This window comes from Chlorocebus sabaeus, chromosome 9 (genome assembly GCF_047675955.1).
Source record: "Chlorocebus sabaeus isolate Y175 chromosome 9, mChlSab1.0.hap1, whole genome shotgun sequence".
Lineage (NCBI taxonomy): Eukaryota > Metazoa > Chordata > Mammalia > Primates > Cercopithecidae > Chlorocebus > Chlorocebus sabaeus.
The window spans coordinates 124396630-124411744 of NC_132912.1; the positions used below are offsets into that span (position 1 = coordinate 124396630).

Below are 15115 nucleotides of genomic sequence, written 5' to 3' on the forward strand. Positions count from 1 at the left end.
GACCCTGGCGCAGACTGAAAAGCATGGAAAATTAAGGTTCAGAGGAAAATTCCATTCAAAATCACAGGTGAATAATATGTTGGGAGTACGACATTTATATATATAAATACATACACATGTACACACATACACACACAATTTTTGAGAGGCAGGGACTCGCTCTGTCACCCAGGCTGTATAGCAGTGGTGTGATCATAGCTCACTGAACTCAAGCGATCTTTCTGTTTTGGCCTCCCAGGTAGCTAGGACGACAGGCACACAACACGCCTGACTAACTGATTTTGTTTTTGTAGAGATGGGGTCTCACTATGCTGCCCAGGCGTGTCTGGAACTCTGGGCCTCAAGCAATCCTCCTGCCTTGGCCTCCCAAAGGACCTTTTTCTTATAATGACTCTAGCCTGTAACATTAAAATAAATAAATCTTTAAAACCACTTTTTAAATATTGCATTTAACCAAACTTTAATGATCAAAGAAACAAAAATACGTGTGCTAGTCAATAACAGTCTGCTTTATATGTGCCAGACAAGCAACGATGCCTCTAAGATGGCTGAAATGCTTCATTTCGAGTGGTATTACAAATGCCGTGTAATAGTAAGATCTGCTATACTAACTTTTAAAAACAGCACTTTTAATTTAGAATTGCTTCTTCATATTGCAGATGAAGAGCTGTGATGAGGAAACCACGCTCTCTATATGCATGTAAGCTATTTTGAAACTCTAATAAAAATTTGGGAAACAAAATGTCTTCAACTTTAATTCTTAGTCTAATCAAAAATAGTTAATGGGACTGGGTGTGGTGGCTCACGCCTATAATCCCAGCACTTTGGGAGGCTGAGGCAGGCAGATCACTTGAGGTCAGGAGTTCGAGACCAGCCTGGCCAACATGGTGAAATCCCATCTCTACAGAAATATAAAAATTAGCCGGGCATGGTGGCACATGCCTGTAGTCTCAGCTACTCAGGAGGCTGAGGCAGGAGAATCACTTGAGCCTGGGAGGTGGAGGTTGCAGTGAGTCAAGATAGCGTCACTGCACTCCAGCCTGGGCAAAAGAGCAAGACTCCGTCTCAAGAAAAAAAAAAAACCAAAATGAAAACAAAAACAAAAAGTTAATGAGACAATATTTTCTAGATAGGACTCAAGAGCCCAATGGGGACAACCACCTGAATAGTAAAATGTAATTTTACCAAAATCCCCAAATAAACAGCCAATATAAAACTTAGCAAGATTAATAATAGAAATATGGTTACTCATCTTTTCTCGTAAACCCATTTTAAAGACTTCTGTTTTATAAAGAATCAAATAAATTAGAACCTTAATTTGTTTTAAATACCTTTAAGCTTTCAAATAAGGCAATTCTAGTTGGAAATGTTAGAGGTGTGCATCCTGTGAAAACAGTAGTCTCCGCATCTCCCGGAAAATATCTAGTGGAAGGAACAAGGAGAGAAAAGGCACTAAGTTTTCAAAGCTACATATTTCCTGAAGCTGCAGGTAAGGAAAAAATTCCTACTGTCCAGTGAAAGGGAAAAGGAACTGGGAAATCAGGAATAAGAATAATGTCAATGAGCGTCCTAGTCCATTCCGGCTGCTTAACAGAACACCATCAACTGGGCGGCCCGAAAACAAGAGAAATGGATTTCTTACAATTCTGGAGCTGAGAACTCCAAATTGAGGTGCCGGTAGATTTGTTATCTGGTGAGGGCCGCTTTCTGGTTCACAGACGGTGCCTTCTCATTGTGTCCTCACACGCTGGGATGGGTGAGACAGCCCTCCAGGGTCTCTTTTAGGAGCGCTCTAATGCCATTCACGAGCGCTCTGCCCTCAAGACCTAATGCCCTCCCCAAAACCCTGCCTCCTAACACCATCACAGTGAGGATATAGATTTCAGTATATAAACTTTGGGAGGAACCAAACCGTGTCTATAGCACCAAGTGTTTTAAAGAACTCCTATGAAAATGTTAGTGCTGGTCAATTACAACTCCCACTACCCAAAAGGAGGGGCCAAAGTCTTAAGGCCTCATTCCCAAAAGATTCTAGACACAGTGGAATATTATGCAGGTATTAAAAAGATTATATTCTGCCCAGACACAGTGGCTAGTCATACCAGCACTTTGGGAGGCCGAGGTGGGTGGATCACTTGAGATCAGTTCGAGACCAGCCTGGCCAACATGGCAAAACCCCGTTTCTACTAAAAATACAAACATTAGCTGGGCGTGGTAGAGCACGCCTGTAATCCCAGCTACTAGGGAGGCTGAGGCACAAGAATCACTTGAACCCAGGAGGCAGAGCCTGCAGTAAGCCGAGATCGCACCACCACACGCTAGCCTGGGTGACACAGCGAGACTCCGTCTCAAAAAAAAAAAAGTTATATTCTTCCTCATTTATGCTCAAATGTATTGATGTTCACAACATATTAGATGAAAAAGTTATGAAACAATATACACAGGATTCCATATTTCTTTTAAAATAAAACAAGACATATACATATATGTAAGGTAGGAAAAAGTGTCAAAGGCCCTACACCAAAATGTGAAAGGTAATCAGGGGTTGTTGCTGATGGGATTAAAAGTGTTTTTACTTTTTCTTCAGTATTCTTTTCCATATTGTCTAAATATTTCCTGATGAACACTGTCCACTTCAAGTAAGAAAAGGCTAAGTCTATTCTGAAGGAAAAAAATGTCAGTGGGAATTGTAACTAATATTTAAATCACTTGGAAATAGGATTAATTTTATCACCAACCTACCAGGACCCTCTTTACTGTAAAGAGATAAAACACTAGTAAATGTATTGCATAAATATACCACAGACTATTATGAACAATTAAAGCATACTTTATATTTTTGAAAATTTCTCTGCAAACTTTATTTTTTATTTATTTATTTTTTTTGAGACGGAGTCTCACTCTGTCGCCCAGGCTGGAGTGCAGTGGCGCAATCTCGGCTCACTGCAAGCTCCGCCTTCCGGGCTCACGCCATTCTCCTGCCTCAGCCTCCCAAGTAGCTGGGACTACAGGCGCCCGCCACTGCGCCCGGCTAATTTTTTTCTATTTTTTAGTAGAGACGGGGTTTCACCATGGTCTCGATCTCCTGACCTTGTGATCCGCCCGCCTCGGCCTCCCAAAGTGCTGGGATTACAGGCGTGAGCCACCGCGCCCGGCGAAAATTTCTCTGCAAACTTTCTAAGATAAATTATATTTGAATTGATATTTAAAGTCCTATTTTGAATCCCTTTGGGTTATAAAAGTCTATTCCTTAATTTATCTTGTGAAAATCCAGACTTTTGGCTTAAAATGGGATTTTACTCTCTTTCTGAGAAAGGAATCCACCATACTTTGATTTAGATAACCACACGGTCTGGAACTCCATTTAGTGAAAATTAAATTTTATGATTCATATAGCCAGTGTCTTACCTCTGTTTTCGACATATTCACACAGCAGGTGAAATATGTTCAGGAATTTAAAAGATGAAAACATATGTCTTTTAAGTAATGACCACCAAGAGCCACTGCAGATAGAAACAGCTTTATTTTTTCCATTCAGGCTTTATCAAATAACTTGTTCAAAAAGCATATACGAGAGCAAAAAATACCACATGCAGTCAAACTTGTTTTGCCTTATAGTCATTGGTTTTTAGAAAAGAATGTGCACTTGAATAATTTCTAATTCAAACATTTTCCAACTGTTTCCACTTCATTTCTTTCAAGTTAGCAACGACAGATACATTTTAGTTAACTGTCCATCATATTCCTTATCTTTATTCATACTGAAATAATATAAAGCCTATAAAATCAAAGCATATACTGTTCAGAAATCTGAAAAGGTTCTTTTACATAATAGACTCTGACATGTTAAGAAACTACACACAACAAATAGTTGCAAAATGAATGAACAGGATAAAGCTATGTAAAAGTCAACATAGTAATATTTATCTAAATAATTTTAACCAAATGAACAATATATTTATCTGATAGCATCTATCTTTTCGAATACAAAAAAAGTGCTCAGATTACATTTAAAAAAATAACAAAAATCTCTTAGAATGGAAATAATTTAAATAAGGATGGTAGCACAGGGAATCAAAATTACATCTTTGCTCCCAAAACAGGAAGGCAGGTGTGATATATCTGAAATCAGAAGGGGACACAATACTGAGATTGCAAATGCAAAGTTTCCTGCCTTGGAAAGATAGAAACTGTCTTTGAAAAGTCCTTGTGTCTTTATAGAAAGCCACGAACACAAAATCACATCTCTCAGCTAGACTGCTGGTCAAGTCATAAGGTTGGGTCACTTTCCTTGACTATGCTTTTCTAGCTCACTATCAATATTCACTCAGCTGGGGCTCAAAAGGACACATAGGTGTCCTTTTAAGACACTTTGACTACTCAGATCAATATATCAAACAAACAAACATAATGCATGACCACAGCAGCCAAGTAGAAGGATCTCCATGCTCAAGTCACTCTGAGGCTTTGCTGGAGTCAACCTCCAATGCCACCCTCAGGGATAGCACAGTGGTTCACAGACAGGGATGATTCATCATTTTCCTCTGAAAATGAATTCTGCAGGAAGAAACCAGAGTTGTGGTAAGATGTTGAAATCAAGTTTTCTCTTCATTTGATATTCAAGGGTTGTGATCTTTATGAATACCATTTTACATGCTAATCACAAAGACAAAAGGAGGAAAGATGCAGTGATAACATCAAGTTGGACATCCAAACACTAAGGGAGCCACGTACCAGCCCTACCCTGCTTAGTTTTAATAGTGCAGAGATTACTTACTACACTTTCTGAAGCTTTATTTTGAAATTTATTTCAAATTTCAGACATGTTCATAATTTACTGTTGAGGAAATGAAACAGCATGTAGAACATAATTCTACCTGTATTAAAATTACATAGGTGTGTGTATACATACATGACAGTTCTTGAGTATGGTGGGGCTTTAGATGATTTTTACTTTTATAACTTCTTACTGTTCTGCTTACAGTATCACTTTTGTTATAAAATGAAGCTCTTTTCATTTTAGAGGAAAAAGAGAAAAAAAGCTCTATAGATTCTGAAGGCAGTTCCAAGTAAGTTTCTCAAATGCTCTTACGAGACTATTTTGCAGATCAAAATCCCAGAAAAATGTAAAATCTTGTGATCAGAGAAAATGACTTTGCTCACTACTCTAGCATGGTTAGGAGAGCACTCGGCACCTGGCAGGTGACACACACGCTCTGAATGAAGAAATACGGCTGACTTGGATTTTGAGTTTCCACAGACTTCATTTTTAAAACCATTCTTTTATGATCTTTTTTATTCTAGTTAGCTAAGGATATTTTCAAATTTTTGTCGAAATTCAGTACATTTTAGAGAAAAGTTTAATATCAGCAACAGGATTCAAACTACCATGTTTTATAATATGGCTTTTAAAAAAGGATGAACCAAAACAGAAAAATGGGCCAAGTGGGGACTAAAAAGGGCTTGCTGGCCAAACAGCTGGTAGCAGAAGAGGGGATCAGCTGACAAAGAGGGAACAAGAAAATAACCCTCCTCTGTTCTTCATCCTGTTTCCCAGACAGCTCGACTATAGCTAAGGGACATGTCTGACTCTCCTCCTGTACCCAGCACAGTGCCTGCCACTTTGACAGGTGGGCAAAGGACTCAGCAATAGAAAGTGAGAGGGAAGGAGGGGGCTGGCCTCCGCTCTGAGTGAGCGGGAAGGAGGGGGCTGGCCTCTGCTCTGAGTTACTCAGGGGGGCAGAAGCCACCCTGACTCTGACTCTCACATCAAAGGGCAAGAAATGGATTGTTCTAGCTCTTGTCCTGGAACAGAGGTCAGAATGATTCCTTCTTACATGTGATTTGGGCATAACTATGAAAGTGATCACATACTAACTAATTTCCATTAACAACCAAAGACAAATGTCCTGAGTTGTAAGATAAAAAACTAGAGACTATTTCCTTTGGATGAGGCTTAGATCAAGGCAGGAACCAACGTTTTTCTTTTAAAAATTTAGTTTCTTACATTTTTTAGAAATAAAGCAAATAATATAACTAGAGTAATTATGTATTTTATTGTCCAAACTGGGATTCTTTTAGAGTAAAAGGGAGTACTACATTCTAGGGGAAAAAAACTATGCCAAGACAACAGACATGAACAGGACTGTCCTGAACAAATGGATACCTGATGCTAACACAAGATCCTTTTTAATGTTTTATTTTTTCAAGTTCTCTATTAAACTACATAACATTTGGCAGCAATTTAATATTGAATACTGAGTAACAGCACACAGTTTTGTTCTTGAGAAGACATATTTTCTAAGTGATGAAACAAACTTTCTACCTTCCCCATACTTAAGGTTTCCTAACATAAGTTCATGTTTAAAATGGGCCTGAGGAAACAGTCTGTTTTAATTTCTTTAACAGAACCCAAAAAAAATGCACAACTGTGATTAAGTTACTTAGATTCACTTCTTCATTTTACAAAATTTAAACAGGAGAATCTGAGCATATCTTGCTCTAGAAAGAAACCTCCAAAAATGATAAACCCCAACTATGGGGGCTAGGTCACAACACAGTTTTAAAATCTTTATATTAACCATGAGATTCTCACAGATACAGTGCCACAAAATATATTTTAAAAGCCATAGATAGTCAAAATAAAAAATGTCTTAATTTGTGGGTGGTGACAGTTATTTCCCCACAGGTACTAAGTACCCTGACACAAACCATCAGCACAACACGGGAACCCCCGGCAGAGGCGAACAGGTCAGTTTCTGAACAGCAGCATCCGCTCAGAGCACTTCTGCCCCACCAGGCTGGCATACTGCAGAACAGCGGCCTCCTCACTTGGGTCTTTCTGCTGTTTCTTATAAACACCGTAAGGCATGATGGCTCTCTTGTGAAACACCTGCAATCGGTCAGGTTCCGTACTGCGATCTTCATCCACTGCAATGACAACAAATATTGATTTGTAAAATGTCACATGTCAAACTTTTCATTTCCTTTTTTTCTTTTTAGAGACAGAGCCTTGCTCTGTCGCCCAGGCTGGAGTGCAGTGGCGCCACCTCACCTCACTGCAACCTCCGCCTGTCAGGTTCAAGCGAGTCTCCTGCCTCAGCCTCCCAAGTAGCTGGGATTACAGGTGTGTGCCACCACACCAGGCTAATTTTTGTATTTTTAGTAGAGATGGGGTTTCACCATGTTGGCCAGGCTGGTCTCGAACTCCTGACCTCAAGTAATCCACCTGCCTCAGCCTCCCAAAGTGCTGGGATTACAGGCTTGAGCCACTGTACCCAGCCTTCATTTCTTAATTAGAAAAGTTTTAATTTAAAACATAAAAATTATGTATTAAGACGTCTTTGACGAGTATGTTCAAGTGAGGGTGGGCAGCATTAATATTAACACAAACTTGAGTATGTTAGTAATTAAGTAACAATTGCCATGCTGAAGGTGATAAAGACCCTCCAGGATGACAGCTGAAACATCAAGCAGAGACAAAGAAGTGTGTCCAATTAAAACACTGGCCTCCTGCACCTTTATTTTCTGGCACATGATAAAGTTTACAACTCTCCAGCATCATTCCTGCATCTGATTTAAGTCTGTTTCGCCTCTCCCTGTACCAACATATTATCTGAAGTTTTCATCTCTGCACTGAAACTTCCGGCTGACTCTGCAGTTGTGACTGACCAGGTCTGGACAATGTGCCCTTACGGTCTTAGGTAGGAGGGCAGATTCTTACAGCTTTCATGGAAGACGCAGAAGAGACTCTTGGTGGCTGCCACTATCTGTCCTTCTCTTCTTTCATATAAAACCAGCCCCGGGTTTCTTCAGGGCACACAGGTTACCCAGACAAAAGCCTATTTCCCAGCCTTCCTGTGGCTGGGTGTGGGCTCATGACCAAGTTCTGGCCAATGGGATACAAGTGGAAGTGTTCTGTGGAAGTTTCATCTTTTCCAAAGGATCGCTGACCTGTACCTTTTGCCGATTTTCAACCTTTCCTTCGTTCTGCTGCCTGGAACGTGGATGTGATGGCAGGATCCCTACCCTCCCCCTTGGAGTTTCGGGCTAAGAGCTTACTTTCAGTTCAGCCAAAACAAAAGCTAGAAGGCAGCTGGGCAACTGAGGACTTCATGGAACAAAACTGCCATACCAGCTCCGGGTTGCCTATGTCTAGATATTTACATTACAAATAAACTATTTTGTTTAACCCAACATTATCTTAGGTTTCTATTCCTGGCAGTCACTCCTAATCCTAAAGAATATAGAGAATAATGTTACAGTATCTACTAAAATGTACAATGTTTCATATCAGTAAGTCTATTTCTAAGAACAATCCTACAACAGTGGTTCTCAAGCCTGACTATATACTGTAACCACCTGAGATTTTGAAAAATACCAAAGCCTGGATCCCCTCCCCAGAGACCCTAATATAAAAACTAGTCTGAATGGGACCTGAGCTTCAGCATTTTCTTAGGCCTTTTAAAGTGGGTTAAGAACAACTGTCTTAGAGAAACAGCCACACAAGCGTTTCCATGCATGTATGAGGCTGTTTATGGCAACACCCTCTCTAACATTAGAAACTCAACAGCCTGAATGGCCATTGATGGAGAACTGGGTAAAGAGTTAAGGTATAGCCACAGAATGAAACGTTATACACAACTATTAAAAAGACAAAGGAAGACAGACTATTAAGTGAAAGGGAAAAGTAGGCACAGTATAAACAATAGTTATTTTATTTAAAAGTCCAGTGTTAAAAAATCTGGAGACATATATGTCAGCCTGTTAATAGAACTTATTGCTAACCCTTCCCATTGCCCAGAATTACCCGCTTCTCCACAGCATCAAAGAGCTCACCCTCTTACTCCCCAGAGCACTGTCAGAGGGCTTCCCTGGACCCACACAAAATAGGAAACCCACCCTAGTTCTCCTTTATCTTTCATCATAGCACTTACCGCCACCTGACACATATATTTACTGCCTATTTCCCTTTCCATTAGGAATAAAGTGCTGTAGGAAGAAATATTTCAACGGTTTCGTCTGCTAATATTTCCCCAGTGCCTAGAACACTACCTAGCACACAGTAGAGGCACCGCAAATATTTGCTGCATCAATCTCTGGGAGAATTAATTATAGACTTTCACACTGGGACACACACACACACACTCATCATTTTTTTATATTCTGTAAGACTTTTGTCATCTAAAAAATAGTTGTTTTCTAAGGTTGATTTAAGCATTTTAGTTTTGTAAATTTGAATCTCCTAAAAATAAAAATAGAAATGCCAGCCTCCTTTTCTATAAATCAACCAGACTGTTTTAGGAGATTTCTTAGTCTTCCAGCGATAAACTCCTATATCTAGTTCTCAAAGCCCAAAGCCAATGATCAACTTTTCACAGTAGATCCACTACAAATTTGAACATTTTACTGCATGTCCACTTCATACAAGGCTCTATGCTCTAAATACTTAAGTTAGATTACATCCCTTATTTTGTAATCATAATAAAAAAAAAAAAAAGTTTATTCTTCCTTAACGGTCACTGCTTTCTCTAAAGGGATATTAATTAATTAATCAGGAGAAATCATCCAAGCTCAATTTCAGAAGTGACAGGCATAACACTCCTTCCGACATCTAAATGAGAGTGTTCCCACTATATGAATTTATTTCAGAGGCTTAACTGATCTCAATCATCTTACAGAATGTCAGTTAAGGCATTCCCCCAAATGACTACATTCTATGCCTGTTTAGAGGTTTGTAGCAGGAGATGCAAGCTAATTATGTGCTGTCAGCCAAAAAGAAGTTCTACACTGGCAGAGAAGACCACAGTCTTTGATTGAGAACCAGCTTGGGATGGCATGGAGGGATGAGGAGAAAGGAACACCAATGGTGCCAGTCAGAGGACCTTCACATCCACAGAACTGAGAGCCATTGTCGTTTTCTATTTCTTTTTTTTTTTTTTCAAGATGGAGTCTTGCTCTGTTGCCCAGGCTGGAATGCAGTGGCATTATCTCCACTCACTGCAAGCTCTGCCTCCTGGGTTCACGACATTCTCCTGCTTCAGTCTCCCGAGTAGCTGGGACTACAGGTGCCTGCCACCTCGCCTGGCTAATTTTTTGTATTTTTAGTAGAGATCGGATTTCACTGTGTTAGCCAGGATGGTCTCGATCTCCTGACCTCATGATCTGCCCGCCTCAGCCTTCCAAAGTGCTGGGATTACAGGCGTGAGCCACCGCGCCCGGCCTGTCACTTTCTGTTTTCAATTTGTCCAGGGACATATTCAAAGGAGATCAAGATGAAGATGGACATAATCTGTCACGAGAAGGAACTTCTTCAATATCGCTGTTTCATCCTGCGCCTGCTTGCCCTCAGCTCCGTTCCTCACCTTCCACCTGTTCTGCTCTGTATTGCAGGAGGCTGGCTCCTGCAGGCTCAGATGGTCTCCAACTGGGTTCAGCCAGTAACAAGGGACTGGAGCTGGAGGAAAGAGAAGCAAGGGCATTTCCCCCGCAAACCTCTCCTCTCTCTTCCATGGCCCTGCTTTTTGGAAGCTGCTCTAGCTGTTCTTGAAGTTATCAGGGTTCTGGGTAGCCCTGACCCCTGGACCCCCTTTCCTCTTCAGCGTAGGGTAGCAGTATCTTCCTGCTAATTGCTAATCTCTGGGTCACCTTTCTGCGCCTTGCTTGGCTCCCAGCAACACCACTGCCTATTATCACCAATTCCCTGCATTACATTTTCTCTGTTGTAAATACTTGAAGTGGTTTTGGTGTTCCTGGTTAGATCCTGATACACATATAAATTTCAAAATATGTTTCTTACAAATTACTTTATCCAACCAAAGGGGAAAGTCCACATACTTTGAAACAATTATACGTTTAACAGGTACTAGGTTACCACATCCCTTACCAGAGTAAATGACAAACAGAGGAAGAGGCAGCGCCTTGGTTCCTGCTGTCCATTTTGGATACTTTAATGTGTGCATATTGCAACATGAATAACAATCTCTACCATCTAAATGTGTCTAGCAGGAAAACGGCAGGTGCAAGCATGTTTAGAGTCTAATACAAATAAAAAAGTGAAGATCGGTGAGATCAGCAAGTGAAAAAACAGCAAGAACAATGGCAAAACAAAATTTTCTAAATCTAAAACCTTGAATTTTTTAAATAGGAATTTTAAAGCATGTCTATATTTATACAGAATGATGTTTAACAGTTTAAACCTTTATCCTAAAATATTTGGGGACAGATATACTTTAAGGTCCCAATAAATGAAACATTCTTATTTGCTAGGGTGTGAGAACTGATATGTCATTTTATCTAAAATAAAATGTCATCTTCTAATTTTTACTTCTTTCCAGTATGACACATACAAATAAACATACAAGATTATGAAAAATCTACCATTATGTATAACTTACATCGATTATTTTAAAGTGTATTCCCTGTAGAGAGCAGAAATTTTGTTTGTCAAAATATACACTTCCATTCTATTTATTGAGATCACATGAAAAAGCTCTAAAATGACACACTTGTCTTATTTCTGGGAAACACTACAATACCTATGTTTCAACCACTGAATTCCTGCTTGGCTTATGATGCCACTGAGATCTATCTGTTAACAAACATATCTAATTAAGTCTCCTAAACTTCTAAATTAATTTACAGCATTTTTATAGAGTTATGGCACAGAAATTAATCAAATTCAATAGTTTTTTTTTTTTTTTTTAACTCCAAACACTTTTGAGGCCTAGAATTGTTCTGGATCAAAGTTGTCAAATCCATAATAAAGTATCTTATAAAGTAGATGTTAAGAAGCTATTCACTTTTTAATGTCATACATAATTATAAAAAGTGATACTAATGAATTTTAAAATCCTCTCATTCTCTTCAATGTTAATGTATCCAAGTCACTTGGAAATCCAACTATATTCAGTCTTAGTGTTCAAATCCTTCAGAAGTTTGTAGGATTGTTGTTTAATATTGCAAGTAATGTGGTGCTAATTCCATCACCAACTCACAGACTATGCTGGAACTTGATGGAAACTTTTAAATTAATTTACTAAAATACGACTTAATTTTGTCAGCTGCCCCAAATTCTTTAGTTCTCCCGTGAACACACTTTGGCTATAAAAATAGCACAGAAACATCTAATAATATGTGTTGCCACCATCTGTCAAGCTCCTGCCCATACCATCCTTCAAACCTAACTGCTTCCCTGGGTTAATGTTCATAACGCCCAATACACCAGGTTCTAACATTTCACAAAATCCTCAGTACTTAGGTAAGATTATATCTAATCCTGTAGTTATGTTAATTCAAACTTAATTTGTACATTGTGTCAGGAACAATTTATTCAACCAGGAAGGTATACTCAGATATTAACATACAAGTAAATAAAAACATTTAGTTTCCCTTTAAAAACTAATACTAAAGCCTATCTTCTCTCACCTAAAAAACCCTTTAATTGTAACTCAAATTTAGAATTCTGCGTACCCAAAGAAATCAAGCTACAAATGCAGTACTTTAGAAAAAGGGAACACAGATCAACAAGACATACGGTAATAGAAACAAAGGAAAGATACACGATACATTTTTAAAAACTCAATCTATCAAACTGACTGAACTCAACAAACTGTCTTGGAATTAGTTATCAATTAATCAATATTCAATAACAACATTAATTTTTAATTTTACATCATTTTTAGTCATCAAAGTAATGCCTGTTGTAAAATGCAAGTAACATAGAAATAAACAAAGTAGAGAGGGATGTCAGCCCCCATGCAGAATCCTCCCTTCTACAGTTTCCTCCTACCCTCACCAAATCCCCATCCAAGTTACCAGTGTTTTAACAATTTCATAAAATGCATTTAAGTATTCAAATATGGTTTTGGATCACATTCTAGCCATACCTTAATTGAAGGAAGAAACATCAAATTACCCCTTCAGTGGGTATAATATATTAACTTGAGAAACTACTGATGATCATTACAGGCAAAACATACTTCTGTCTTCTGGGTTTAATGTTCTGTGGTCTTACACTCATCTAGTTACGTTCCTAAGAAAGGCAGATTCTTATTCTTAGCATATTCTACATAATTAACACTAAAACCTAAGCAAAAGATACTTAAGCCATTAACAATAAATTATGATTTTTATACTAAAGGAAAAAATGTACCCCAAATCCTTACAAAACCTGTATATAATCATCTTTTGTTGCCTGCCTAATAAATGTCATCAGTGCTTGTAGACAAAAATTTCTATAGCTGAACCCACACAGCACAACAGGCCTTTTCTTAGGTGACCGTGAAGATAACAAAAAAATAAGCCATCTGGAGATTAAGGACCACGTACCATTTAATCTAAGAAAAACTCCCAGCTTACTGAGATGTCTTAGAAACCTGTTCCAACTAGAACTTCTTCCACTTTTCCTCTCTGATGTATCACAATCTAATTTCATAAAATAAAAACCAAAGGCAATCCTGCAAACTCTCTTCTGAGGTGAGCATTTGATCACTAGTGATACAAATACGTTGTCAACTCCATGCAATTTTAATCTTCAAGGAAAACTGGTGGGCAACAACTACTTGATTTTTTTCCCCAACTTTTTATTCACAGGAGATGAACTGCACATCACAGGTGCTTTCAAAGGACAAGAATCTAGAGATCAAAGCTTTACTTCTCCTTCTTATGGGGATTTAACTCATTTGTTATTCTTAAAGAGACTCTATAATTTCTAGGCTTTCCAAAAAATAATGAAAGTCTATTTTCTTACCTTCATTATTTACTGCTACATACGGCATTACTATTTAAATAAAACAAGTTACACACTCCAAGGAAGATACTTATATAAATGGCAGATGGCCAGAGACAGCTGGACAAAACTGATTTAATGAAATAATTGAAAATTTTCAACAAATGTATGACCGCGGGAGACATACTCTACAAAAACGCAACTCTGGAAGTTCAAAGTCAAGTATGATTTAGAATATTTTAAAGTGACAGGAGATATTAAAAAATGTTTTAATCTTTACTAGGGAGGGGACAGGAAAGGTGAGAAGAAAGGAAGTTTTTCAGTATAAAATGGTAAAAGAATAGGCCAAGAAATGCAGAGTAGTTGTGATAGAAATAACAAGGCTCCCCAGCCCATTCTTTAAGCCCATTTGGTGGGAGGCTCAGAAATTATTTTGGGACTCCAGCTGAGAGAATTACGCATGTTCATATTCTATAAAGTAATACTGTTGTTAGTAATTTCACTCAAAATATTTTTCGTCAAAATGAAAACTAAGAAATATCTAAGCTTGTAAAATGTCATTTAATAACAGCTTTATTGTGATATAATTTACATACCATGTAATTCACCCATTTAAATTATACAAACCAAGGATTTCTAGTGTATTCACAGAGTTGTGCAACCATAACATCTATTAACAGTCAACACACTGAAGAACTGCCAGACTGTTCTCCAAAGTGGCTGCATCATTTTACATTCCCACCAGCAGTATACAAAGGTTCCAATTCCTCCATATCCTCATGAGCACTGTTATTAGCTGCTTTCTAGGTTGCAGCCTTCTTAGTGGGTGCATAGCAGTATCTTTTTGTGATTTCGATTTGCATTTCTCCAATAGCTAATGATGCTGAGCATCTTTTCATGTGCTTACTGCCCGTTCATATGTCTTCTTAGAAATGTCTATTTAAATCATTTGCCCATTGTTAATTGGGTTGTCTTTTTATTGAGTTGTCAGAGTTCTTTACATATTCTGGTTACTAGATCCTTATTGAATGCATCATTTGGAAATACACGCTCTCATTCTGTGAATTATCTTTACACCTTCTTGACTGGGTCTCTGAAAAGACAAAAGTTTTAAATTCTGATAAAGTCCAATTTATCTATTTTTTTCTTTTGTTACCTGTGCTTTTTGTATCATATCTAAGAAAATACCGCCCAGTCCAAGGTTATTAAGATTTACTCCAATGTGTATTTCTAAGATTTTTTTTTTTTTTTTTTTTTTTTTGAGATGGAGTCTCCCTTTGTCACCCAGGCTGGAGTGCAGTAGCGCAATCTCGGCCCACAGCAAGCTCCGCCTCCCAGGTTCATGTCATTCTCCTACCTCAGTCTCCCGAGTAGGTGGGACTACAG

The 15115-nt window shown here is 38.4% G+C and overlaps 1 protein-coding gene across 8 annotated transcripts in view; it reads right to left on the reverse strand.

Annotated features, from left to right (window-relative positions):
- Positions 1-3504: 3504 nt before the first annotated feature.
- Positions 3505-15115, reverse strand: part of ATE1 (arginyltransferase 1) — a 184738-nt gene continuing 173127 nt past the window's right edge. For 6 of the 8 annotated variants that reach the window (XM_073019407.1, XM_038009629.2, XM_038009627.2 and 3 more), the window contains exon 12: positions 3505-6930. In XM_073019407.1, coding sequence (XP_072875508.1) covers positions 6752-6930 — 179 coding nt within the window. In that variant the 3' untranslated portion in view covers positions 3505-6751. Of the gene's footprint in view, positions 6931-13138; positions 14823-15115 lie in introns of those variants that run through there. The other 2 variants (XM_038009625.2, XM_038009626.2) reach the window with 2 other exon arrangements.